The 26,724-nt window shown below is 43.0% G+C and overlaps 1 protein-coding gene across 1 annotated transcript in view; it reads right to left on the minus strand.

Annotated features, from left to right (window-relative positions):
* The window catches only part of Dock1 (dedicator of cytokinesis 1), a 510,172-nt gene that overhangs the window by 166,607 nt on the left and 316,841 nt on the right, over positions 1-26,724 (minus strand). Inside the window, exons 28-29 of the mRNA XM_052196505.1 lie at positions 20,353-20,454; positions 10,292-10,386 (exon numbers count right to left, since the gene is read on the minus strand). Coding sequence (XP_052052465.1) covers positions 10,292-10,386; positions 20,353-20,454 — 197 coding nt within the window. The remainder of the gene's footprint in view (positions 1-10,291; positions 10,387-20,352; positions 20,455-26,724) is intronic.

Genomic DNA, 26,724 nt, shown 5'->3' on the forward strand with positions numbered 1-26,724 from the left:
ACACACACACACGCTTCTACAAGGTTCTTTGCGCGTATGTGTGTGTGTGTGTGTGTGTGAGAGAGAGAGAGAGAGAGAGAGAGAGAGAGTGAGAAAGAGAGAGAGAGAGAATATAAAGAACTGTTAGCACAGAAGGAAGGAAGAAAAAGAGGGAAAGAGAGACAGACAGAGACAGAGACAAACAGAGAAAAGGGAGGACAGGAATAAAGGTTCTGCAGAGTGATAATACTATCACCAAAACTAAGCATCATCTATAACACTACCTCAATCGCACAATAGTGACTCCTGTTTCCAGTCCTCAGTAAAGACCCATCTATGCCTTTCACTACTTCAGTGGATCTTCCTAAGGAGCACTGAAGGCAGGAGGAGTCTTAGCCCACCATTCTCAGCCTAGGAGCAAGACTGGCTCTAGCCTGCTCTGCTGTATACATTTCTGGTAACCAGTTTAGCCTGCAACATCTCAGAGCTTCATTTGAAGCCAGAGTGCAGCCATCCTTAGAGCCTGTAGCTCTGACATGCTACAGTGCTGAGACAATTCCACAATTCCACAGACTATGTTTGGGAACAATGGGCAATTGCATAAGACAATAAGCTTCCCAATCAATCCCAGCCAACCACATATAACTACCTCAATGAAGAGAGCTGTACTGGCTAGTTTTGTGTGTCAATTTGACACAGGCTGGAGTTATCACAGAGAAAGGAGTTTCAGTTGGGGAAGTGCCTCCATGAGATCCAGCTGTGGGGCATTTTCTCAATTAGTGATCAAGGGGGGAGGGCCCCTTGTGGGTGGTGCCATCCCTGGGCTGGTATTCTTGGGTTCTATAAGAGAGCAGGCTGAGCAAGCTAGGGGAAGCAAGCCAGTAAGAAACATCCCTCCATGGCCTCTGCATCAGCTCCTGCTTCCTGACCTGCTTGAGTTCCAGTCCTGACTTCCTTTAGTAATGAACTGCAAAGTGGAAGTATAAGTTCAATAGACCCTTTCCTCCCCAACTTGCTTCTTGGACATGATGTTTGTGCAGGAATAGAAACCCTGACTAAGACAAGAGCCAACATCACTGGCTGACTTAATTACAAATCAAATACGTTCGCAAATTTAATATACTTAAATGTCATATGAAATGAGTGTGTTTATGGGAAAAAAGAGTTTCTTTCTTCATAATGCACCTTTGATGAATGAAAGAAGTATTTTTCCATTTCCATGGAAGCGTTCATGTTTCTAATGATCAATAGCTGTGGCCAATTTCTTGGATATAGAGGAACAAAGACATATTACTTTACATTCAGAAATATGGCCAAGGTAATAGCTGCTGTGGTGGCCACCTGTCAGAAGCCATCTAGGAAAAACTATGGCAAGCAAGTGAGTTTTCTGGACATGGTCCACTTCAAAATAATAAGACACAAGGCAGATGATTTGTCTCTTGACAAAACAATGTTAACTTAGGTTTTGCATGGCTGTGACGGGTACGCTCTGAGATGCAGGGTCCTCAGAGACTTTATCCCAGGATTCCTTCTCACTGTAGATGTGCCTTTCCTGCCACTATTACATAGCCTATTGACTCCTGGGCATTAGCTCACCATACTGGGCAGAATCAATATGAAGATGTACTTTCATGGAATAATACAGTTTCAATGAATTGATGGTTTCATAATTCTGGATAATAATATTTTAGAATTCCTAAACCGAAACAAGTAATCTCAAAACCTTTATAGAATAAAAGCCACAAATAGAGCTCTGTAAACCTTCATGTGCCATGGGATAATTGCACTAGGAAAAGAAAACAGGCTTAGAGCAACTTACAATAGATGAAAACAACCCTTTCAGGTTAGCAATGAGGCCACTATCTGGTAACTAAAGGTCATAAACTGGAAATGGGCAATTTATTGTAGGTGCAAGGACAGAAAGTAAGTGATGAACTAGATTTTCTATATAAGACTTCAAAATAATAAGACACAAGGCAGATGATTTGTCTCTTGTCAAAACAATGTTAACTTATGACATAAAGATTATTGCTTTAAACTTAAAATGAACTTAAAGAGCTAGAAAGCAGATAATGACTGTTTAGTCAAGTACTAGTCTCAATGGAAAGACATGTAAACAATTCTGCTGTAATTCCTTAAGTTTTATTGACCTGTGACATGAACTACTGTCTTAAGCTTACTATGAACTTATAGAATGTAAACATGCTTTAAAAACCATCTGATCGATTATGCCAGGAAAGTATAAAATTTAAGAACAACAATAAAGTGGTGCTGTAGCTCTGTTCTGCTTCATCCAGTTATGTCTGTGGACCTGACTTTCTTCCTTTTCTTTTCTTTTTCTGCTTTTTCTTTTCTCTTTGGCTCACAAAGACTTAAGGAACGCCTGAGCATCTAACAAGGTCAGGGAGAAGCCTGAGTCAAAGTGTGAAGATCCCGAGTGACTAAGTTTCTTTTCTAATTTCACTGATCAGCAGGAGTTCATTGCCAGAAGCAATCAGCTGTTGGTCCCTGAATGGTAACAGAGAGTTAAAGCTCAGAGGTCATCAGCTTCTGGTCAGCGTATCTGTCCCACCTCACTACCTGACTATTGTTCCAATTCTTAATAAAGAAGTTACAGCCTAGGGTAAATTTACCAGACTCATCAAAGCTGACCAGGGGAGGAGTGTGGACTGGCATGGTGCTGGAGTTTTTCCTGTTTGTTGCTGTGACAGAGCACTGGGCCAAAAGCAACTAAGGGGAGGAAAGGGTTTATTTCAGCTCACACAGCTGAATAGCACTCTATCTTTGAGGGAAGTCAAGGCAGGAACTAGAGGCACGATCTGAAAGAGAAACCAAGGAAGAACACTGCTTGCCAGAGCTTACTCTGGTTCATGTTGAGCCATCTTTCTTACGCAGTCCAGCCCCAGTTGCATAGAGATGGTTCCACCCAGAGTGGCTGTCTCCTACATTAAACCTCAGTCAAGTTCTTCATTTTTTTTTATTTAAATAATCTTTATTGAAGAAATGTATACAGTATACTTTGGTCATATTTTCCCTTCCCACAATTTCTCCTAGATCCTTTTCATCTAAGCTGTGTTTCTCTTGCCAGAATAGAACACCATGAACAAGACTACTTATAAAAGCCATTATTTATTCTATGAGGTGTGTCAGGAATATCCCCGAGTTACAATCAGTAGATGCCAGAAACCCTCTATCCCTAAATACAGCAGCCAAAGTATATATGGACACGCCCCCCTGTCCTCTAGGGGAAAAAAAAATCTCTATTTACCTAGCCACCGAAAGGATACCTGAGGCATTGCCAGGTCACCCAACAAGTTTGTTGCTTTGGTTCCCTTCAAGTATTTTGTTGGTTTGTTTTGTTCATCTGCTTCAGAGGGCGTTCCATTATAGAATCCACACTGTGTCTCATCCACTCCATAATCCAAACTGAACTGACCTGAAACTTTTTTCTTCCTCCTTCTGCTATAATCAATGTTTCCTCACCTGGTCTTCCTTCATTCTCACCCAGTGGAGGCCTTTAAACTGTATAGATTTTTCTATGTCCAAAGACTGTAATGAATGAGAATTTAAGACAGGTCTAACCTGGGAGGTTGGGGTGGTGGTTGAGGTGGTAGTATGGTAACAGATGACTGTGAAGAAGTATTTTCCCTTCAGTTTGTTTGGCTCCTAGAGAGGCTCCACACACTGGACAGAGGACACTTGGATTCTGCCCTTATGAAGTACAGTGCATCCTCCACTGCCGAGGGCCAAGGGGACAGAGATAAAGTCACCGGCAGTTCACAACATGGTGCAGAGGTGTGCACAGCATTCTCAGCATTCTCCAGCAGATGCTGCCTTTTCAAACTCCCTCTGAAGTGAGTGTCCCTAAGTAAGAGTCCCGAGAGCCCTTCATCACTGGGAGCTCTTGAAGAACGGTTTGATTTCTCATCTCGGAATTAAATAAAGAGGCAATTCGAATCAACCTCACTGGTAGAAAATATCTATGCTACGTGCAATAAATTAGTTATAAACAACCAGGTAAAATCAGAAAATGGCTTGTTTCAATTACGCAAAGAGCAAAATAATTAAAAATAGTCAAAAGAGCATAATAAGGAGGAAGAGAACTTCCAGAGGTAGAGCGAGTGGCTTGGCAGTTCCCACAACTTGGCAAAGCTGGCTTTGCTATACTGTCCATACCACACACAGGTCCAAAAGCTTTTGAGGGAGAGGAGTTCATGCCCTTGTCCTCTACTTCCACAAGCTTCTGAGGATAAAGGAAAAGGGATATGAAGTCTGCGGGATTGCTGGTGCATTCTGAACATAGCCATCTGAGCCTCATTCCTGGGCCCAAAGCTACCTGTCTGAAAACCCCAGCACACCAAGATGGCCAATCTCAAAGGAACAAACACCCTGTGACTTTACTAGGCAAATGAGCTAGAAAACTAGGGACTCCTAGAGGACAGCTTGTAGTCTCAGATGGGGCACATTTCAGAGCCCAGACCATTAGAAAGAACCTAGGTTCAGACTCAGAGTATGAGCCAAGGTCAAAGGAGGCACACTGACCTCAGGGAACCTTCCTTCCAGAGTGTTTGCAACTGAGTTTCATTGTATGCTGCCATGGTGCACACACAAGTGACAAAAGGAAAAAGTAATTCATAAGTGAGCTTTAAACTACTGTTAAGCTACCAGGAACACAAAGGGTGGAAACCTGGTCAATAAGAGAAAGAAAGAAGAGAGGAAGAAAGAAAGAAAGAAAGAAAAGAAAGAAAGAAAGAAAGAAAGAAAGAAAGAAAGAAAGAAAGAAAGAAAGAAGGAAGGAAGGAAGGAAGTGAGGAAGGAAAGAAAGAAAGAAAGAAAGAAAGAAAGAAAGAAAGAAAGAAAGAAAGAAAGAAAGAAAGAAAGAAAGAAAGGAAGGAAGGAAGGAAGGAAGGAAGAAAGAAAGAATAACAAGATAACTGGACCATGAAATTCAAAGAAAGAAGAAAGAAGTCAAGTCAGAAGCCCAGGGTTGCTGGATCCTGGAATGCTGCATAGTCAGGCTCTTGATATGTACAACATTTGCCAGCTGGGTCCACCAGACTCTCCCATCTCCCTCAGGCTGGGCTCCATTGAGCAGGTACCTCTATCGCCACCCCCCACCTTCCTAAGCCCTCAGCACAGTAAGACTAACTAACAAACAGAGTTCCTCTACAGCAAGGAAACCAGTAGGGAGCTACCTCACAGCTGGCTCTACAAATGTCCTTCCTGAGCACTGACATGTACTCTAGAAAAATCCAGTATTGCTAAAGTGGAACCCCTTCCTAAGGCTTAGGGCACATGCCTGACTAACACTGGCAGAAATATCAACAATGCCATGCTATCTGGATGCCAACACAGCTGGTGGATTTTACCCAGGAGCTGGAAAATATGTGATATTTAAAACAAGAGAAATTGCTACATGGAAAAGCAGGCATGGGCATCTTAACTCACGAGATGTGGTTTTGTATTGTGCACATTCAGTTGCTAAAGACCTAAGTGCTATATTCACACACGGAGAATACACCATGGAAAAATGCTGTCTGCATCAGTAGAGAAAGATGGAGGATGACGAGGGGTTAGAAGAGGAGGAAGAAGAGGAGGAGGAGGAGGCCAAATAAAATGGCTGGGCTGTAGTCATCCAGGGATAAGGAGAGGGGTGTGCTATCTTTAGGAGCAGTCTGCGAACATATCCTGATCAATCACCAAGAGGCCATGATGGAAAAAAAACATGATAGAGCTGGAGAGACCGATCAGATGCTAAGAAAACTGGTTGTTCTTCCAGAGAACCAGGTTCAATTCCCAACTCCCACATGGCAGCTCACAACTGTCTGTAAATCTGACAACCTCATACAGACAAATGAGCAGGCAAAGTGCCAATGCATATAAAATAAAAATAAATAATAAAAAAATAAAGCCAGGTGGTGGTTGTACATGCCTTTAGTCCCAGCAATTGGGAAGCAGAGGCAGGCAGTTCTCTGTGAGTTCAAGGCCAGCCTTGTCTATAGAATGAGTTCCAGGAAAGCCAGAGCTACATACACAGAGAATTCCTATCTTGAAAAACAAACAAACAAACAAACAAACAAACAAACAAACTAAATGTCATACTCCACAACTCACACATATACATGAAATAAACAACATATTCTTACAAACTGTAAATAGAGGTGAAATTCTAGAGTATGAAATTACAAATGCCAAGATTACATAGTTCCCGATACAAGGGAGCTAATAATCTATTTTGCTACCTGACCTCTGGTGCTCAAATGTTCAACCACTAAACAGAAAGGAATGAAGCAGGCCAGCAAAATCCACACAGGGGGGGAGGGGCAGGGAGATAGTTCAGTCAATAAAGAGTTTGCCTTACTAGCTTAAAGTCCTGAGTTCTAATTCTCACAACTCAAAAAAGAAGAGGCAGATGTGATAGCACGTAACTGTGATCCCAGCCCTGGGGAGACAGGGACAGGCAGATGTCTGCAGTTTGCTGATCTAAGGGTTGAGTTTCAGGCCAGTAAGAGATCCTGTCTCAAAGATCGATGGGAATGGCACATGAGAAAGGACACTTAGGGTGTCCCTTGGTCTCTACAGGCATCTGTATACACATAGACAAGCATACACAACCAAAAAAGTTTCACTACATTTGTTAATCTCGCTTCCCAACAACTCTAGTCATAGCCAAGTCTTATTAGGGCCCCTGCACTGACTGGTAAGAGGTGTCTATTTGTTTCTGTGGGAGGCATCATTAGTTCTCAGCAGCTGTTTTCCCTCTGCCACTTTCCTGCTCAACATCTCACAGGGAAAGACCCTCATGATGAATAACAACGACTGTTTCCTTGTCCACCATCCTTTGAGATTTTGGCAATCACTGGGCCTTCCTCCAGGCCTTACTTTCCAGTGCACTTCCATTGCTGACTACTAGAAAGTTCCAAGCCTACTCAATAATTTTATATCCATGGATTTTTCAAAAGCACTCTTTCCAAGTGTGCATGATATGTACCATGATTTATAATCAGTCTCCTCTATGGGCTAAGCCCCAACTCAGCCCATAAGAAACCAGCCAGACTCAAACACAAGATGCATACTCACATGAAGGCATACTTGAAACCATTGAGAATTACAGCTGTCAACAGTGATGGTTTTGAACAGGACAGACTGTTGAGTTTGCTTAGTTTCCTTCTGAGAGAGGAGGGCCTGCTCCTAGCAAGGCCCATGGGGGAATTTCAGCAGGAGTGGTTAAAGATTCAAAAATTCTGTCACCATGTGCCAACCACTGGCAAATGCAGAAACAGTTCTGTACCTTCTGTGTAGTCGGTACGAACAGGAAACTGGATTCTACAAAGCTGTAAAGCCATCCCATTACTTCCCTTTTCCTCACCAGATGCACGAAGTAGAAATGTGTCTCACAAGCCAAATGTGAGCAGACCATAGCATTTCTCTGAGGTGAGGGAGAATTAAGTCCCTCAGGCAGACCTCTTACCAGGATCCATGCATGGCAAATCCTAGTGTGTGTAATGGGTACACAAACCCAGTGCCCCTGGGGTGAACGAGTCCAAGCCCACGACCAGAGGAGACATGGCAAGTGCTCACATTTCCAGCAGCAGCTAACACAGCCATGACTTCATGATAGAGTGTGCAGCTGTGGGGTGTGCCACAAACACTAAAAGCAACAATAAAGAAAAGACAGCCATGTGAGAGCTAGGATAGCCAAAAAGCTTAGCTGCTGAATGGAAAGGCACCAAGGGGCTTCCAAGGAAACAGCACCCATGAAGCTTGGGGTAGACTAGGAAGCACTCTGGAAGCCAGCACACAGATACAATCTGATTGCATCTGAGCTGTGATTATCTTAAATGTCATCTTGCCACCTGGCACTATCATACTCAAGCTCAGGGCCATAACGTCAGGCCATTGCTAGCCTGTTACTGTCGTAACATGGCAACCATGCAGTGGCTGTCCTTGGGCTCTTCGTGCAGTCCCAACATTCTTGATTTGCAAGCTTGCTGCACCACATCAAATGGGTGCTGTCTTTAATTCTATTTTACGAGCCCTGAACATCAAGGAGCAGTTTGTTCACAGAAGAAGTCAAACGAGCACAGGGATATTTAAGAGACCAGAGAGGCTGATTTGGTCGATTTCTAAGCTGTGGGTGGTAAAACTGCATGTCCAGCTGTGCCATTAAAACTTAAATACAGACTCAGGAAGCTTCTTGGAATCACAGTTGAGTGTACTGTACAGAGGGAAGGAAGGCTGGAGTAAGCTACAAGGAGAGTGACATGAGAAAAGCTGGCAATGGGGGACATAATCACCACAGACAGACAGACAAACAGACCCACCCACCCACATACATACATATATGCACACACAACAAAGGCAGTCAGGAAATCATATAGAAAACATGTGTGACCTTTAACCTGGTCTGTCAATGGGATGGGAGTGACTGACCTCTTCCTCTCAGGTCATCTTCCTCAAAGCAGAAGTTTTGAGCATACCAAGTCAAAACTGAAGATGTCTTCATGTTGAAGTTGACAATACAGTGGACACTCGATGCTGTCTACCCTTCCCACTGTAGCCCATCACATGGCTGGGCCAACAGGGAACATCCAGTGAGTAGGAGGAGGTTGATATTGTTTAGTCAGTCCACAGCTCTGGGGACCACAGATCATAAGATACTTCCTTGCTGTACAAAAAGCAGCATGGTCCCAAAGAGTTTCGGTGTCTCTAGATTTGCAGTGCGGTGTGGATGGAACTGCTGGCCACAGTGACTCATTTAGTCCTGGGGCAGCTGAGGCTCCCTCCAAGGGAGGTTTGGAAGGAGGGGGTGTTTGATGGAGTAGCAAGAAGAAGTAATACAAGGATGACTTGAAAACTAAAAAGAACCTGTTGATCTTTAAAGCATCACAAAAATAAATATGTGAGTATATTTTATGCTCTCTCCAACAGATTGGTGAACCCTGGAAGGGAGACTCAACTACAGGGCACCAATTATATCTGAGCTTTGTTAGAGAAGTCACCACTCAGGGTATGGAATGCACAACCTGAGCACTGACTGACTGGCACATGGATGCCCTTCTGGAGAGAGCAGAAGCCAAGTCCACCCTTGGGATCATGACAAGGAGTCCACACCTACTATTCCTACCCAACAACAGTGTTCAGGGGTCTATTTTAAACATTGTTGCTTCACTATCCCTAAGTCAGTACAATGCTTTGTGTACATGGTTCTAAGATAGTGGGGATTTATTTCAGATACTGATATTGATTCGTTTTGTTCTGTTGGATGAAAAATAGACCCATTAAAAGCACTGTGTACTGTTCCAGAAGAATTTGGAATTTCCAATCACAAAAATCAATCCTAAGGGCAAAAAAGGAATAGTAGACTGTTGGGTTGGATTTGACTTCCACATTAGGGTGGGGATGTCAAGAGCCAGGCAGAGGGCTAGGTGGCATGGTAGGTGAAAGGATGGAAGCAGAGAATAAGACCACTGTTTTAACCAGTCAGGGGTGACTGCAACAGCCCTCAGCCTGATGGCCAGGACTCACCTCCTCATCCTGCCCCACCAAGAGAGACCTTGGTCATAGCATTCCCTCAGTGGAACCTTGTCAGAGGTCAGCTGAAAATCCAGCCATAGGAGGAACACAAGGCCCCAGCACTGTCTCTACTGTTATAAGAGGAGCAGAACTCAGGAAAGGTCCTTGCTGACACAGATTACTCCCCAGGTGGTCAAAAGGGCAAAGCCACCTAGGCAGGTGTGGTACTCTTAAAACCTGTTGTTCTAGTGATTAGAAGCTGGGGACAGGAGGATCAGGAGTACAAGGCTAGATTTAAGTACATTGTCAGTTTTGAGGGCAGTCTGAAATACATGGGACTCTAATGAAAACACACCCAAACCAAAAAAAAAAAAAAAAATGTCAAAGCCACAACTAATATTGCAAGTAGAAACACAGACCTATCAGAAGGGCTAAAGTACACCCAGGCCCCATTTATAGCCAAACTGACTTCACAAACAACCTTAATCCACTGCCACCATTGAATCCTTCTTGTCTCAGGTTATATCAGTAGCAGCTAAGGGCAGCCCAGGTTCTTCTGCTCCAGGACATACAGCCTGACCTAGTGGCAGAGTCACATGCTGGCATAAGGACACTTCCATGGTCTATATGCCCACAGTTCCATATAACCATGGGCACCATAGAAGGCATAAAGTACCTCAGCAGACACTTGAGAACCCAGCCATAGCACTGCTGCCACCAGATGCAATGGAGGCAGGATGCAGGATGCAGGATGCAGGATGCAGGATGCAGGATGCAGGATGCAGGCTAAACTTACTTGTTCTGCATCGTGTTCATTATCACCCAGTCGAAGGGGTAGACGTTCTTTCCAATGAGGTTCTTAAACATGATGAATGTCTCCATCAGAAAATCCTGCAATGAGACAACACAGCAGTGAGGCAGCCCACCAGGAGCAGGGTGAGCCCTCTCCCTGATGATAAGATTATAAAAGATCTCATTATTTTTAGCTGAAGGAAAACATTCTAGAAGCAAATGAAGATGTATTTCTTTGGTGCTATATAGTGCTACTGTCTGTTTACCTGGGCACCTCCTGCTTGAGATAGCTTTTTCAAGGATAGATGTTGAAATTGTCCCTGGGAATATCTCTATGGCAGTTAAAAAAAGATCCCCAAGGGTTATAAATATACATTTGTGCCTCTTATGCTTACAGGAAAGCATGGATTTTATAAACCTATCAGGTAGGCTGTGGTATTCTCTCATGTTTATCCTAAATCTATTTTTCACTATATCAAAACTCCCAGAGATTGGTATATTGTGATCCCTACCCTTTCTTTCTGTAGTTTAGAGTTTGCCTTGACCCTCTGCATACACACAGCATGCGGCTGACCACGTGAGTAAGGAGAATTTTTGCCTAATCACTCCATAGTTAAGCCATTCAGGGATGCCGCTGGAATCTCATGATCTTCATGTGGAGCGCTCCGATCAACACAGGGCAGCAGGATTCAAGGGGTTGCCTGCTGTTTTATGCCAGTTACACAGAGGCAAGGAAGCCTCTGGACTAGGCAAGCTGGTAAGCTTGGACCAACTCCCTGGCTGGAATTAAAAGTAATTCCTATTTGTGAGGACAAGTTAGTTTTGCTCTGTGCTGATAACCTGAGCCCTGGCAAGTTCTTCTAGGAAGCCCCCACGTCTGCTCAGGACCCAGGTTGAGAAGAAGAAAGGCAACAGGGAATTGGTTTAGAAAAAACTAGAGTTGGCCAAAATAAGTGGACCATTCTCATAGTGGAACCTATTGAATCATAATGAAGTGTTAGGTAAGAAGGGCCACAGAATTTAAGCAGCCAAGAAAGCAATTCCATAGTGGGAAATGCTCAAAAAGCATCACTTGCAAAGAAACCCAGGTTAAGCTTGAAGACAATCATCAGATGATAGGCAAGGTTCACATTCTTTTGGGACCTACTCTAGGTTCATGGTCCTGAAGAAACACTCTGACCAAAAGCAATGTAGGGGAGGAATGGATTTATCTCAATACAACTCAATTATTTGACTTAACTTCCTATTTCATCAAGAGTTCGGAACATCTTCGGATGGCTAGGTTGCATGCTTTGCGAGCTGCATCTCTGCTTGCGTGGAATTGCTAGATTTCCTGTCCATACCTCATGTAAGCCTAATAACTGAGAGGCAGGGATGGGTTTACATGCTTAGTAGAGAAGCCATCTTTTCCCAGTGTCTTTCCTTTCCTTTCTATGATTCACAGGCCAGCACTTAATTAGTATTGCTCAGTTGCTATATGATGGAACTTGGCTAATCAAACAGAATGCAGTCTGCAGTGGGAGCTGACCTCCTGTGAGGCTTACTTGTAGGGCTGATTAACTCAGTCGTCAGGGTGGTCCAGCAGAGTTGATGAAGCTTACAAAGAGCTCCACCAAAGCCTTGAGTTCCGGAGTAATGAAAGAGAGCTTCATCATTCACCCTACATCCAATCCTCTTGCAATTTGCATTTGAATATTCACAGGGTGTCCAATGGAGTGGTCAGCTCTAACAAAAGCTGCAGGTGTGTTCTGGAGGCAAACAACAGCGTCTATCTCTAACCCCATTAATTTGATGAAAAAGTCACCTTCAGCTGCAGGGCCCACACAATAAGGGCAGATACTGCTCTCAGGATCCAAATTTGGTTCCAGTTCCCTGCACCTATGTTGGCCAGCTCTCAACTGCCTGTGTGAGCTCACAACTTTTGCTCCAAAAGATTCAATGCCCTCGTAGGGCTTCTGTGGACCATTCTGACATGCTCTAACACACACACACACACACACACACACACACACACACACACATGCACGCACGCACACGCACACCCCAATTTCACAGATTCACAGATGGAAAAAAGACACCAAAGTGGAAAGAAGCAAACAGAGTTACACTAAAGCTCAGTGTGGTGGTCCTTGACTACAATTCCAGCACTCAGCAGACTCAGGAGAATCACAGTGAGTTTAAGGCTAAGCTAGGCTACAAGCAAACTATACAGAGCAATCTGGATAAGACTCTGAGTCTGGGGGTGGTACAAATATAGGGGATACAGAACTCATTATAAGTGACAGCTGTGTGTGACTCCATAATGAACTCAGAATAAAGTTCACCCAAAACATAACAGCTCTGAAAACAAAGAGGCAACAAAGGATGCAAGGCTGCTAGCATGGCCCAAGAGTTCCTGGCTGGTATATTCCTCAGTGGCACTTGAGTGCCTCCCACAGGAAACTCCTGCCTAGCATAGGATCAGAAACCCCTCCTTTCACCTGCAACCCCTTTCCCTCCACCATCACCCACTTTGCCAGAGAAGCTGCTTCACCCCACGCCCCTGAGCTCAGATAAGGGACCCCTGAAAAGACTAACTATGAGGCATTCGAGTTTGTTCTGATTTCCATGACCTTCCACAATGCTGATAAATAAAAAAAAAAATCACCCGGAAAGAAATCTGCATCCTTAGCCTGATAGTCCAGTGTAGCTTTCCTGAGGCTGCATTACCAAGGGAGTGGACCAGAAACAGCAGGGGCAGGTGTGTGGGGCCGGGCCTCCTCTTCCCACCTAGGATGCTTGCTCCCTGGAAACTAGGCAACACTTCTGCTGATGGTGTCCCATGGACAGCAATACCTTGAAGACCTTGAGAGTCTCAACAGCAGAATGTGTCTGAAGCAGGCACATCCATGCCGCTGGCATTTTTGCTTCCTCTATACCCACTAGCATTCTTCCTCGCCACTTTCTATATCCAATGCACCAGTCTGGTACATTCCAGAACAGGAACAGACAAGATAAGGTGCTATGAAGGGGAGAGGCCTAATTCCATCTATGGAGACCCTGACAGGTGTCAGAAAGAGGCTCCTACAAGGTAATTACCAGATCAGCAAGGGGGTGGGGAAGAATTCTGGGATACATGGTCTTGTCTGACAGCAGATCAGGCCTGGAGCAGTCCACAAGGATTACCCAAGAACCAGGTAGCACGGGAGAAGTTTGGCAGTACTGAGTCAGTATGTACCATTCTCTCTCCTAGTCTTTAACACACCCCTCCACTCAGCACTGCCGCCACCTGCTCTGTCCCTCACATCTCTGATATTCATCCAATACATATTTGCCATGGTGTAATGGCACAAATTTCCCAGGAACCTTGGACCTTAGGTTCCTGAGTGTCAGTACTCTTGCTATCTACATAATGAGTCTTATACATGAGTTTATCTTAAGGAGGTATCAGGGTGGGGCTGGTCTCCAGACAGACTAGAAGATGAGAGGCTAGAACTTCCAACCCTACATATTCCAACTAGGGGGAAATTATGCCAAAAGAACTCACAGACAAGACTGGAGGGGACTGGGCTACTGATAATCTTCTGGGGAGAATGCAAATGGTCTGAATGTCCACCCCTGCCCACTCTGTCCTGTGTAGCTCTTTCCATTGCTTTTCCTAGAGTTGTATCCTTTATAATAAACAGGACAGAATATGCAAGCTTCTCCCAGGGGGCTGTGAGCTAGATGGGCAAATTATGGACCTCAAGGCCAGGGTTAAAGGAACTCTTTAATAGCTGCTTGGTCAAAAGTATGGGGGCCTGGAATTACAGCTGGATCTGGGTGAGCCCTATCATCTGTGGAATCCATGACTACATCCAGGTTGACAGTAGAGTTGAAGGGCAGGACTTTCAGCTGGTGTCAGAGAACTGGCTCATGGGGGTCTCAGTGCGATGAATAAGTATAGGCTCTTCCAGAGTGGCCCAGTGGAGGTTTGTGACACATGGTAAAAAACAGTGTCTGGGAGCAGGGAGGCTTTGGGGCAAGCTTCCTGCTTCTACTCCTGATGCTGAGACTTAGACCCAGGGCAACACCCAGCACTAGGCAGAAGCAAGACAGGTTCTCTGCAGTGCTCTCTGTCTTGAGGAAGCAGCTTGTGTGTCCTGGGAGGGAGGCTTGAGTGTCACCAGTCTGGTCTTCTCTCCTAGATCAGTCTTTCCCCTGGTTGAGATTCTCTAGCTACCCTGGGGACAAAGGACCATTTGGAAGGTGACAGCAGTAGCCCTGTGGAGTTATTGGAGTGATAATGACTGTGAATCTATGTGAGAGTGATTAACCCAGTGGCAGCAATTGGGGGAGGTGGAAGTGGGGGGAGCTGGGGGGGGGTTGGGTAGGGTGGAGCTGAATCTGAGAATCCAGAGCTGTGCTTGTTAGAAGCAAGCAAGACTTGGGAAAATGGTTTTGGGCCATTTTCATATTGGAATACTAATTAACTTCCAATTATTTCACAGGAAATGATCTTTTCATTTTCGTGGTAATTGGGAGAGTAGAAAAATAAAATACTCTCCGCATACAGGGAGTGGGTAGGAACATATTTTCATGAAGGTTTTGATGAACTAACAACAATAAAAAAAACCTTGCCGTGGGAATTTGAGACATACAAATAACAAATGGCATTTTATAATAGAAATCAAATTGTATGCAAATAATTGATTTCTCTGGATGCCTGTGTCTAAGAGGAAAAAGAAAACCAATCCCCTTGGGAAATTCGGCCCACAACATGGAGCTGATTACTTGATTCTCTGTTCTGAGGAAGGAGAAGGTATATTCCAAGCCAACAAGGCACTGCCATCCTGTAGCACCTTGAGTGAGAAATGCCCCCCATCATCTTAGTTATTTGATGGTCTGACCTCTGGCTGGTAGCACTGCTTGGTGGGTTTGGGTGGTACAGCCTTGTTGGAGGAAGTGTGTCATTAGGGACTGCTCGGGCCCACTTCCAGTTTCCTCTGGTTCATGCTTGCTGTTAAAGATGTGATTTCTCTGTTCCCTGTTGCCATACCTACCAGTGACTGCCACGCCTCCCCTGCACCAGGAAAGACTCCTGTCCCTCTGAAACTATAAGCCAGAGTAAAGTCTCCCTCCCTTAAGTCAACTTTGTTCATGGTGTTTTATAACAGTGTCAGAAAAGTAACTCAGACACATCCTTGGAAGTCATGTTGTCTAGCTGTGTTTCATCCCATGCTGTAGCTAAATTCATGAGACATGTTAATACCATGTGTACTGTTTGAGAACATATGTGTTCTGATAATGTACCAATTGTTATGGTGGGATTCCTTTTTCAGTATAAGTAGTTATTCTTATCCTGAAAACTATCATTCATCCAAGAATATCATCTGTGTAGTCAGTCACTCAATGTAATACTATTATTTTCACTGACTAAAGCAAGCCATAGACAGACACTGAAGATTTAATGATGAAATTAAATATTATGAATATTCAATCAAATTTCACTATGCTATGGTTTCAAACTAATCTTAGGACATTGTGTGGTATTAATTTATTTGGCTATGATGCAGAAGAATGCGAATTGATCCATCCTTGTCTCCTTGTACTAAGCTCAAATCCAAATGGATCAAGGACCTCCACATAAAGCCAGACACTCTGAAGCTAATAGAAAAGAAAGTGGGGAAGACCCTTGAGAACATTGGTACAGGGAGAAAATTTCTGAACAGAACACCAATAGCTTATGCTCTAAGATCAAGAATTGACAAATGGGACCTCATAAAATTACAAAGTTTCTGTAAGGCAAAGGACACCATCAAAAGGACAAATCGGCAACCAACAAATTGGGAAAAGATCTTCACCAATCCTACATCAGATAGAGGGCTAATATCCAATATATATAAAGAACTCAAGAAGTTAGACTCCAGAAAACCAAACAACCCTATTAAAAAATGGGGTACAGAGTTAAACAAAGAATTCTCACCTGAAGAACTTCGGATGGCGGAGAAGCATCTTAAAAAATGCTCAACTTCATTAGTCATTAGGGAAATGCAAATCAAAACAACCCTGAGATTTCACCTTACACCAGTCAGAATGGCTAAGATTAAAAATTCAGGAGACAGCAGGTGTTGGCAAGGGTGTGGAGAAAGAGGAACACTCCTCCACTGCTGGTGGGGTTGGAAATTGGTACAACCACTCTGGAAATCAGTCTGGCGGTTCCTCCGAAAACTGGGCACCTCACTTTCAGAAGACCCTGCTATACCACTCCTGGGCATATACCCAGAAGATTTCCCAGCTTGTAATAAGGATACATGTTCCACTATGTTCATAGCAGCCCTATTTATAATTGCCAGAAGCTGGAAAGAACCCAGGTATCCCTCAACAGAAGAGTGGATGCAAAAAATGTGGTATATCTACACAATGGAGTACTATTCAGCCATTAGAAACAATGAATTCATGAAATTCTTAGGCAAATGGATGGAGCTAGAAAACATCATACTAAGTGAGGTAACCCAGACTCAAAAGGTGACTCATGGTATGCACTCACTAATAAGTGGATATTAACCTAGAAAACTGGAATACCCCAAACATAATCCATACATCAAATGAGGTACAAGAAGAAAGGAGGAGTGGCCCCTTGTTCTGGAAAGATTCAGTGAAGCAGTATAGGGCAAAACCAGAACGGGGAAGTGGGAAGGGGTGGGTGGGAGGACAGGGGGAGAGAAGGGGGCTTATGGGACTTTCGGGGAGTGGGGGGCTAGAAAAGGGGAAATCATTTGAAATGTAAATAAAAATATATCGAATAAAAAATTAAAAAAAAATTTATTTGGCTATGTCCCTACTGTAAACTTCTTGATATTCAAAGAAAACAAAAACACTTGGACAAATAAAATTGAACATTGTATACCCTTTTTTTTCTTTCTTTGAATATATTCTTTATTTACATTTTTTATTGGATATTTTCTTCATTTACATTTCAAATGTTATCTCCTCTCCTGGTCCCCACCTCAAAACCCTCTATCCCATCCCTCCTGTGGTAATAACCTGTGCTTTTTATTTTCTTTTCTATATTCTTTGTTTACATTCCAAATGATTCCCCTTTCCTAGTTCCCCCTCCCCATAAATACCATAAGCCCCCTTCCCTCCGCCCCATTCCCCAATCACCCCCTCCCATTTCTCTGTCTTGGTACTCCCCTACAATGCTGGATCAAGCCTTTCCAGGACCAGGGCCTTCTCCTTCCTTCTTGGGACTCATTTGACATGTTAATTGTGTCTTGAGTATTCAAAGCTTCTGGGCTAATATCCACTTATCAGTGACTGCATTCTATGTGTGTTCTTTTGAGGGTGTTTCCCCACCCACCTGGGTACTCCTGCCTCCCTATCCTAGTACTCCCTTACACTGGGGGCATTAAGCCTTCATAGGACCAAGGACCTCTCCTCCCATTGATGCCTAACAAGGCCTTCCTCTGCCAAATATGTGGCTGAAGGAAGCCATGGGTCCCTCCATGTGTACTCTTTGGTTGGTAGTTCAGTTCCTGGGAGCTCTGGGGGGTTGGGGTGGGGGTCTGGTTGGTTGATATTGCTGTTCTTCCTATGGGGTTGAAAACCCCTTCAGCTCCTTCAGTCCTTTCTCTAACTCCTCTGTTGGGGACCATGTGCTCAGTCCAACAGTTGGCTGTGAGCATCTGCCTTTGTATTTGTCAGGATCTGGCAGAGGCTCTCAGGAGACATCCATATCAGAGCTGAGCAATAAGAGTTAAAGACTGGATAGCAAACTCATGGTTCTGAGTTAGTTAAAAGTGTATTTTAAAGATATTTCAAATTGGTGATAGATGAGAATAGTTAAGGGGCTACAGTTAAATGTACTCTAGATAGATAGATTGTCTTCAAAACCATCAGAAGCCCAAAATTCTTTTTTTAGCTATGTTCCCCATTTTTTAATAGGATTAATGGTCCTCTGGAGTCTAACTTCTTAAGTTCTTTGTATATACTGGATATTAGCCCTCTATTGGATATGGAATTGGTAAAGATCTTTTCCCAATCTGTTGGTTGCCATTTTGTCCTATTGACAGTATTCTTTGCCTTACAGAAGGTTTGCAATTTTATGAGGTCCCATTTGTCAATTCTTGATATTAGAGCATAAGCTACTGGTGTTCTGTTCAAGAACTTTTTCCCTGTGCTCATATGTTCGAGGCTTTCCCCCCACTTTCTCTTTTATTAGTTTCAGTGTATCTGATTTTATGTGGATGTCCTTGATCCAATTGGACTTGAGCTTTGTACAAGGAGATAAGAGTGGATTGATTTGCATTCTTCTTTATGCTGACCACCAGTTGAACCAGCACCACTTGTTGAAAATGCTATCTTTTTTCCACTGGATAGTTTTAGCTCCTTTGTTAAAGATCAAGTGGCCATAGGTATGTGGGTTCATTTCTGGGTTTTCAATTCTATTCCATTGATCTACCTGCTTGTCTCTGTACCAATATCATAGAGTTTTTATCACTATTGCTGTAATATAGCTTGATGTCAGGAATAGTGATTCCGAGAGAAGTTCTTTTATTGGTGAGAGTAGTTTTCGAGACCCTGGATATTTTGTTATTCCAAATGAATTTGCAAATTGCTCTTTCTAAGTCTATGAAGAATTGATTTGGAATTTTGATTGGGATTGCATTGGATCTGTAGATTACTTTCAGCAAATGGCCATTTTTACTATATTAATCCTGCCAATCCATGAGCATAAGAGATCTTTTTATCTTCTGAGATCTTCTTTGTTCTTCAGAGACTTGAAATTCTCATCCTACAGATTTTTTTACTTGCTTGGTTAGAATCATACCAGGGTATTATATATTACTTGTGACTATTGTAAAGGGTGTTGTTTCTCTTTTTTCATTCTCTGCATGTTTATCCTTTGAGAAGAGGAAGGCTACTGATTTGATTTTTATACCCTTTTACTTATGGAAAACTGCTATGATTTCAATGTATAGATTTATTTTGTTCTTAGAAATGATCTGTCTATATTTATCCATAATTTATCTATGGAACCTATATTCTTCTCTATAATTATATCTATCAAATCAACCTAGCTAGCTGTCAATGTCCATCATCTATTATTATCAATAAATATATCTATCATCTATTATCTATCAAGTAATCATCTATCATTTACCAATCTATCTTCTATCAATCCATCATTTATCTACCTATAAGGAAATTTGTTATAATTTTGAGGTATAAATTCATTTTGCCCTTAAGGATTCATTTACCTATCATCTACATATGTATGAGCTGTCAGTGTATCTATCTATTGTCTGTTTATCTATTGCATATCCACCTTCCTACTATAGCCACACATAAGAAAACCTGGTCTTTCATGTAGCTCTTTGAAAAAAATCATAAAAAAAAATCCATTGTTTCCCTCCTTTAGTAAGGTTGAGGCCAACTGCAATAGGCCTTGCTCTGGAAATACTATTCAAGCTAGCTGTGCCACACAGGAACCTACGAGCATTCAATAGGATCAATGGGTCCTTAAAAGTGGAATCCAAAAATTCACATTAGCTTCTCACTAGAAAGCCTGCCAGCAGGTTTGGTGCAGCTTTGCAAAGGATGTTCGCCATATGGCAGTGTAATTTCAGGCCATTAGGGAGGTAGCTCCTAAGCAATAAATTTCCTTATTACACTCCCCAATTAAGTTGCATCATAGTTTGTGTGAGGAGAACTAAGGAGTTATTAGGAGATATGCTGATGAGGGTCTATGATTAGCACTAATTAATAGCAGAAGATAGCTTCAGGTCCAGGAGGGTAGCTCCCAAGCTACTGTTATAGAAAGTCAACCAAGAAATGACAGGAGCTAATGACTGTGGGCACATGATTGTTAGTGACCCAGTAGCAAGGGAAAGGCTGCTGTGACCAGAACAGATGGGATTTCTCTAGGCTCAGACCTAAGTTGTTCTCTAGGTCAGGCTAGTCCAAAGCATCCACATAGAGCCGTGAGTAGTTTCTGATACCAAATAGAGAGTTTCTTATGCAGAAATCTATTTTGAATGGAAATACAGATGTCACCGCCTACTTCCACTGTTGGCCTTGTGACAGGATGGAAAAGACACTCACCACGACATCTGTCCTCATTTTCCCAAAGGTCTTTATCAGGTGTGCATAATGGTAGTCTTCCATCTGCCGTAAAATGGCTGTCATGCAAGCCACAAAGTTCCCCTGTAGGTGGATTGGAAGGTAGAATTAGATAGAGAAGGGGTAATCTTCATGGAAATAACTGACATTAACTATGGAGCTAGCTCATCAACCATCAGGGAAAGGCCTGGTATCTAGGCAGAAGTCCCAATTCTGCTACATGGTGCTCAAGGCCAACCAGAAAGGGCCTGGATTACTTCTGACCTCAGAAATTGTTTGTTTGTTTTAAGGGACACAGTACATTGTTTTCTTCTCTAGCTATATTAAATACATCTTGACAAAAGGTTTTCCAAAAAAAGAAAAAAAAAGGAAAAAAAGAAACCAAGCTTTAAATGTTTTTTCTTTAATTAAGTTCACAAAAATTAACGACAAGAATGAAATCCCAATCACTTATGTAACATTCTTAGAATTCAGTTGTCTTTATTATCAGGCAGATGTGTGCACAGCCCCACTTCTTGGGCTGTGGCAAAAAGAGAGGCATTTTATTTCTCAAAATCTGCCCATGTCTTCCTTGGCCAGTTCAGAGGCAATCACTATAGACCAATCCCCACTGTGAGTTCTGCTTCTTAGGAAGAGCTGGGGGAGAAAGGCAATCTCAGTGCAATGTCCAGTGGGAAGGATGGGAATTCTTCATATGGAGCTGGGTAGAAAGGAAACAGAGGAAGAAAACAAACCAACAAGATGATGGAGAGGGTAAGGAAACAAAACAACTGGCCAAGGAGTTGGGACAGTGTGCAGGGCTAAGCAGTCTTGTTGCTAGAAATACAATTTTTTACTGGCAGACTGGGGAGCTAACATCATAGAGCCTTTTTTGCTTTTAAATATGTACCCGTAAGTTAACAACATTTGAAGCCACATGCAACATAGACAAACTTCCATTACATTGTATGAGTCTAGTAGAATAATAAGAGGGACATAGTTTGAGACACATTTCTATTTTTCCTTTAGTAAATGAGCTCCCAAATTTCTTTTCAGTAATTCCACTTTTTCCAACAATATATTTGAATGCCTAAATGTCTTTTATATTAATTTGGAACATGCACTCCTCAGTGAATATTAGACTCCAATACATTTTCTATCTGTAATATACACACAGGCTTCCAAATGAGTCCTCGAAGGACACATTTTGCAAATTGAACAAATACAATAATGATGATATGGTGTCTTCCATTTGCCCAGAAATGTAAATTATTTGTGAATAATGATAATTGTTGAGATTTAGATTCCAAGTTGGTGGTGTTCTGGGAAAGAGCAGAATAATGCTTGTTTTGCATGGGAAGGATATTTATTTATGAATGAGAACTTTTGAAAGACATAACTATTTGGCACCCGAGTGGGCTCCAGGGAAGCTGCCTGTGCACTTCATCTTCTCCCTGGGAGACGATGCCATGTCTTGTCAGGTGGCCCACTGGCCAAGCTCTGAAGCCCGGCTTTCATTCACTCACTGGGTGGCTTGTTGATTGTTCCATTTCTTAGGCGGTGGATGTGAGATTCAGAAACTGGACCCTCAAAGGAGTGGGTGGTAAAGCCAGGTATGAAGCCAGCCCTCCAGGGTGGGAATGCACATACTTGGTTGCTGACAACCAACTTGAGTTAAAGATTCACCAAGTTCCATTCTTGTAGTTACCAGAAAAAGCAGGTAGAGGAGAGGGAAGGACTTCTATAATAACATGTCTCAAATTCTGCTTGGATGCAGCTGTCTGGAACCTGTTATCTATTCCTTGAGAAGAGGGGCTTTCTGGGAAAAAAAATGGATGCAGATGCACCTAGCCCATGCTTAGAAGAATGGAGCCATTGAGTCAGTGATTTAGATTCAGAAGTGTGACATTAACATGCCCCTCCTCCCATGAAAGGTCAAGCTGCTAGAAGAAAGGAAAGAAAGACCACTGCAGGGGCTTGGGAAGATCCAAGACTCTGTTCAAATCCACATCCATAAGAAGAGGCAGCATGCCTGGGTCAGGCCAGTGGGCAGAGGAGATGACACAGACTCATTCACCAAAGACTGATTGCCAGGTAATGCTGAAGGTCCACACTAAGCAAAGAAAATGGTGGGGAGAGAGGCCAAAACCCAAGAATACAGTGGTATCCTTAAAGTGAGTGTCAGAAAGATGTAAATGGCCAGCCTGGAGTCTTCTATCTGAATGAGAACATCTTCAGGAATGCAGCCAAACAGCCCCTTATTTAATGACACTGGGGGCTCATTAAAGCAGATCATGCAGGGGCAGAGAGAGGGCCACCACCACCATGGGTTAGAGTGTTGTCTGGCAGCCTGTGTGCCCCCTTTACTTAACCTAAGGAAATGGGCCAAAAGCAATTTGTACCACTCAACCACTCCTTTCTTAAAAGAAGCAAGTTTCACGAGCTCAGCACTACTGTAAGTTGGATGGGACAACACTAGCTCAGGGGAAACCTATGTGGTACAATTTACAGACGTATCCACTCTTTCTTCCATGCCCTTGGGGAAATGGAGCCCCACCCTTGGGATACTAATACATGTACTGGGCAAGTATTGCTCACACCAGGGAGCTGCAAATTCCACCAGGACCCAGTGTAACCTAGGATATGTATTTGTCTGCAAGAATGGATGAAGTGGTTTTTGTGAAAATAATATTTGAAATCCGCTGTATTCCAGGCACAAAACTAGAAAGAACTTTTGGGGGAGAAAGACTTCTAATTCAACAGCCTCAAGAAAATTATACCACTTTTTGGTTTGATTATTTTAAATGCATTTTAGGAGTCATCTGAGACTTTTATTTTTAAACAGTGGGTAGGCTGGCAGTAAGCCATTGCACAGACCTGCTCCTTGGAACTTAAGTTTGGGGAGTGGGTTGCAGCTCTAGCCACAGGCTAAAAATAATTAAGGAAATAAAAAGAAGAGATATTCCTATGACTTCAAAGCAATGCAGGGTAAGGGCAGAGAAGTCAACTGTACTTAAAAACCAGGACATCAACTGCCTCATAAACAAAAAAAATGTGAACCTCATTAGTAATCAAGAAGAAAATGATTCAGCATTATCTGCTGCCAGAAGCGCAAGGCAGGATTTAAGTGCTGAGTGGTAGTGGTGGAGAGGACGAGGGCTCTTACACACGGCCCGTGTGAGCGTAAATTGCTATAACCTTTTTAAAAAGCAATTTGGCGAGAGGTTTGAAAAGTCTTGGAAAGAAAATACTCATCTTCTCAGTAATTCTCCTTCTAACAACCCACCTGAAAAGGTAATTCATGAGAGGAAATTTTACGTCCAACAGTGTCCATTGCATTTCTGAAAAATATCTAAGCATTCAAAGCAAGAAATTGGGTAAGTTATATATTTTGTAGGGTTGAAAGATAAATGCAGAATGCCACTTCCATTTTGAATCTCAGGTAAACAACAAGAGAAACACTGCAAGCACTGTCTTGGAAGTATTCCGAGGGCCTCAGAGAGGCCAGGAGGAACAGTGTTCACCTACAGTCCATGTGCAGTGAACTGTCTTGTGGGTGTCTGTTAATTCAAGCTGTCAAATCTCAGTGTCAGGCAGAACTATTGTACAATCCCTAGATATCAACTTCAGAACCATGAAGTGCTTTAGTAATGCAAGGAAAAGAGTTGAGGATCAAAAATAGAGCTATTTTGTAAGCACAAATTCACAATAAAAGGAATCTGTAGGACAAGATGAAAGAAAGAAAGAACAAAAGAAGAAAGAAAACAAAAGAAGAAAGAAAGAAAGAAAGAAAGAAAGAAAGAAAGAAAGAAAGAAAGAAAGAAAGAAAGGCCTAGAAGAAAAGGATTCCAGGCTATCTGGAAGGAATGACATGGCAAGCACATGTTATTTTTATAAGCAGCATGTATTAGGTCTCTCAAAGGTGGTCTTGAAAGATGGAGATGTCACCCATGAGGAAGGAAAGATGTCTTCTGTGAGGAGGAGCAACCTCTCTTCTGAGTACTCTATTTCCTACCTTCTTATCTTCACATCTCTCAAGAAAGACAGAGTAACATCTCTGCGAAGACAGAGCAACACCTTACATCACTTCCTGACCCTGTGATCTGCCACTCCACATACACCTTACAACTCCTTGAACTGGCTTCAGTGGCCAGTTTTAAACCCCTCTGTGACCTGGATGGTGCATGGAGGGGTGGGCCACACAGACAGGATGGAGAAGTGGGCACAGGAAGACAGAAGGCAGGAGAACCATGGGCCAGGTAAGTCCGAGAGCAAGTCAAAACCAAAGACAGGGGAACTAAAGATAGGTAGGAGGGAAGACAGGCAGAACCAAGAACCTGTAGACAGGAGCCTAGTAGAGCAGCAGGGGATAGTGTGCACCAGGTAAATTCAACATAAGATGCTGCTGCAGTGTAGAACAGTGTGGGGGTGGGGTGGCATGGAGGTGGTAGAAAGAAGGTACTGCAGAAACAAAGCCAGTCTTGCCACAGTGGCTCTGTCAGCTGTGTCCATGAAAAGATTAAAGTTTGGGAACAAGTACATGGATTAGAAGAAAAACCCCGAATCAAATTTGTCCCTGATTTGGGGGAGCTGGGAAGGTAGAAGACAAATAGTTGCAGCCGCAGGACTGGTGAACAGTTTGGTGATTCTGTCAGCTGGGTGTGAGCTGACTCATCTGTCCTAAAGCTCACACTTCACACGTGCGGAGCCTCTGCTATCTGGGATGTGTGGCAGACAAGCGGAAACATGAACACTTGGCTCAGTTCCAAAAGCTCCATGAGGTGTCGGAGTAGCTCCAGCTCCCGGAAGCTCCTGGAAAGCAGTGAACGCACATCCGGAATTCATGGCAGGTGCACGGAGGGTCAACGCTGAGGGGCAAAGACAGGCTAGTGCAGGTGACCTGACATCCAGGCTACTTGATGACACCTAGCAGGGGTCTTGGAAAACAATGAAATGCATTCTCCAAGACAGTGACTTGAGAAATGAAATCCCATTTAGATACTTACATCTCATTGGATACCGAGAACGGCCACGTGTCAAACAAAGTAAAAAAAAAAAAAAAAAAAAAAGGCAGCAATCAGCAGTGGCATTCTAAACACCTGTTGTGAGGCAACTCTGGGAAAGAATGGCAGGCCAGGTGGGAGGATGGATGAACCAGGGGACTCATGAGGACTGACATTTTGAGGAAGAGTCAAACAGAAGAATCAATAAGCAAGCAGCAATGTGAGAACAGAATGCAGGAAAGGGATGCATGTGCCTGGGAGTCATGCTCTCCTTTGAGAAGTGAAAGGCAATGCAAAATAAGTCCATATGGGTAAGGTCTGGGTACTGATGCACTAAGGAAATATGGTACACAAAGGTTTTCTGGGTCTGAGATGAAAAGCCAGAAGTGACATACTTCTATGCCCTGGTTTCTACCAAGAAATTACAAAGTAAGAGATGAGAAAGTTAAGAATACAAAGAAAATCTCAAGATGTCAAAGCCTCCCTAGAGTCTTTATGGCAATGATGGTTGACAAAAGACACATGGGGGGAAATACACAGAAAACATTCAAAGCCGGGTCTGTCTCTGGTTCCTCTCACAATGCTGACAGTAAGGAGCATGTCCCAAAAGCAGAACCCAGCCAGGTGTGGTAGCACACGCCTTGACTCCCAGCACTTGAGAAGCAAAGACAGATTATCCAGGTTGGACTGGTTCACAGGTGAGTTCCAGAACAGCGAGGGCTACGTAGAGAATGTCCCTGTCTCAAAGAATATCAACAACTCGGAGTCACAGGGACCAAGGTATTGAGGTACAATGAAGGACAAGAGAATTCTGGAAACTGGAAAGAGAACAAGCAGTGGTGGCCAGCAGATATGGAGGCAGGAAGATGGTGAAGATCTAGCAACAAGCCCACTGACTTCTCCACATTCCAACAAAATGCAGAAACCGGGGGTACCAGGAACTCAGAAACTAAGGCATGAGTTAGAAGGCCCCATGAAAGGAAATCTTGTCAGAAGAAGAAGGAAGGGGGCATGCGTGTGCACATACAGGCACAAAAATGGGAGGGATAAATTCAATAACATGATGTCTTTATTCAACATATGCTTAATTTTTGCTCATTTAATTTCCAAAATATCATAATTTCCTTATTTTATGAGGAACCAAAGGGAAGACTATAAAAAGGCACAAAATAAAACTGAACGCAGCATGGCTGATAAACTACATTAATGCCATCTATTAGGGGTTTTAAACTACTAGCAACAAAATTAAATATTAAATTTAAATAGTGTGCTTGGTTGAATTCATAAAGTATTGGTATCTCATTTCATTCCAGACACACCAAGGAAGGAAATCTAATTTTAAAAACAAAATCAATTTCAATTTTACAGAGGC

The sequence above is a fragment of the Apodemus sylvaticus genome, chromosome 1 (assembly GCF_947179515.1).
Source record: "Apodemus sylvaticus chromosome 1, mApoSyl1.1, whole genome shotgun sequence".
NCBI lineage: Eukaryota > Metazoa > Chordata > Mammalia > Rodentia > Muridae > Apodemus > Apodemus sylvaticus.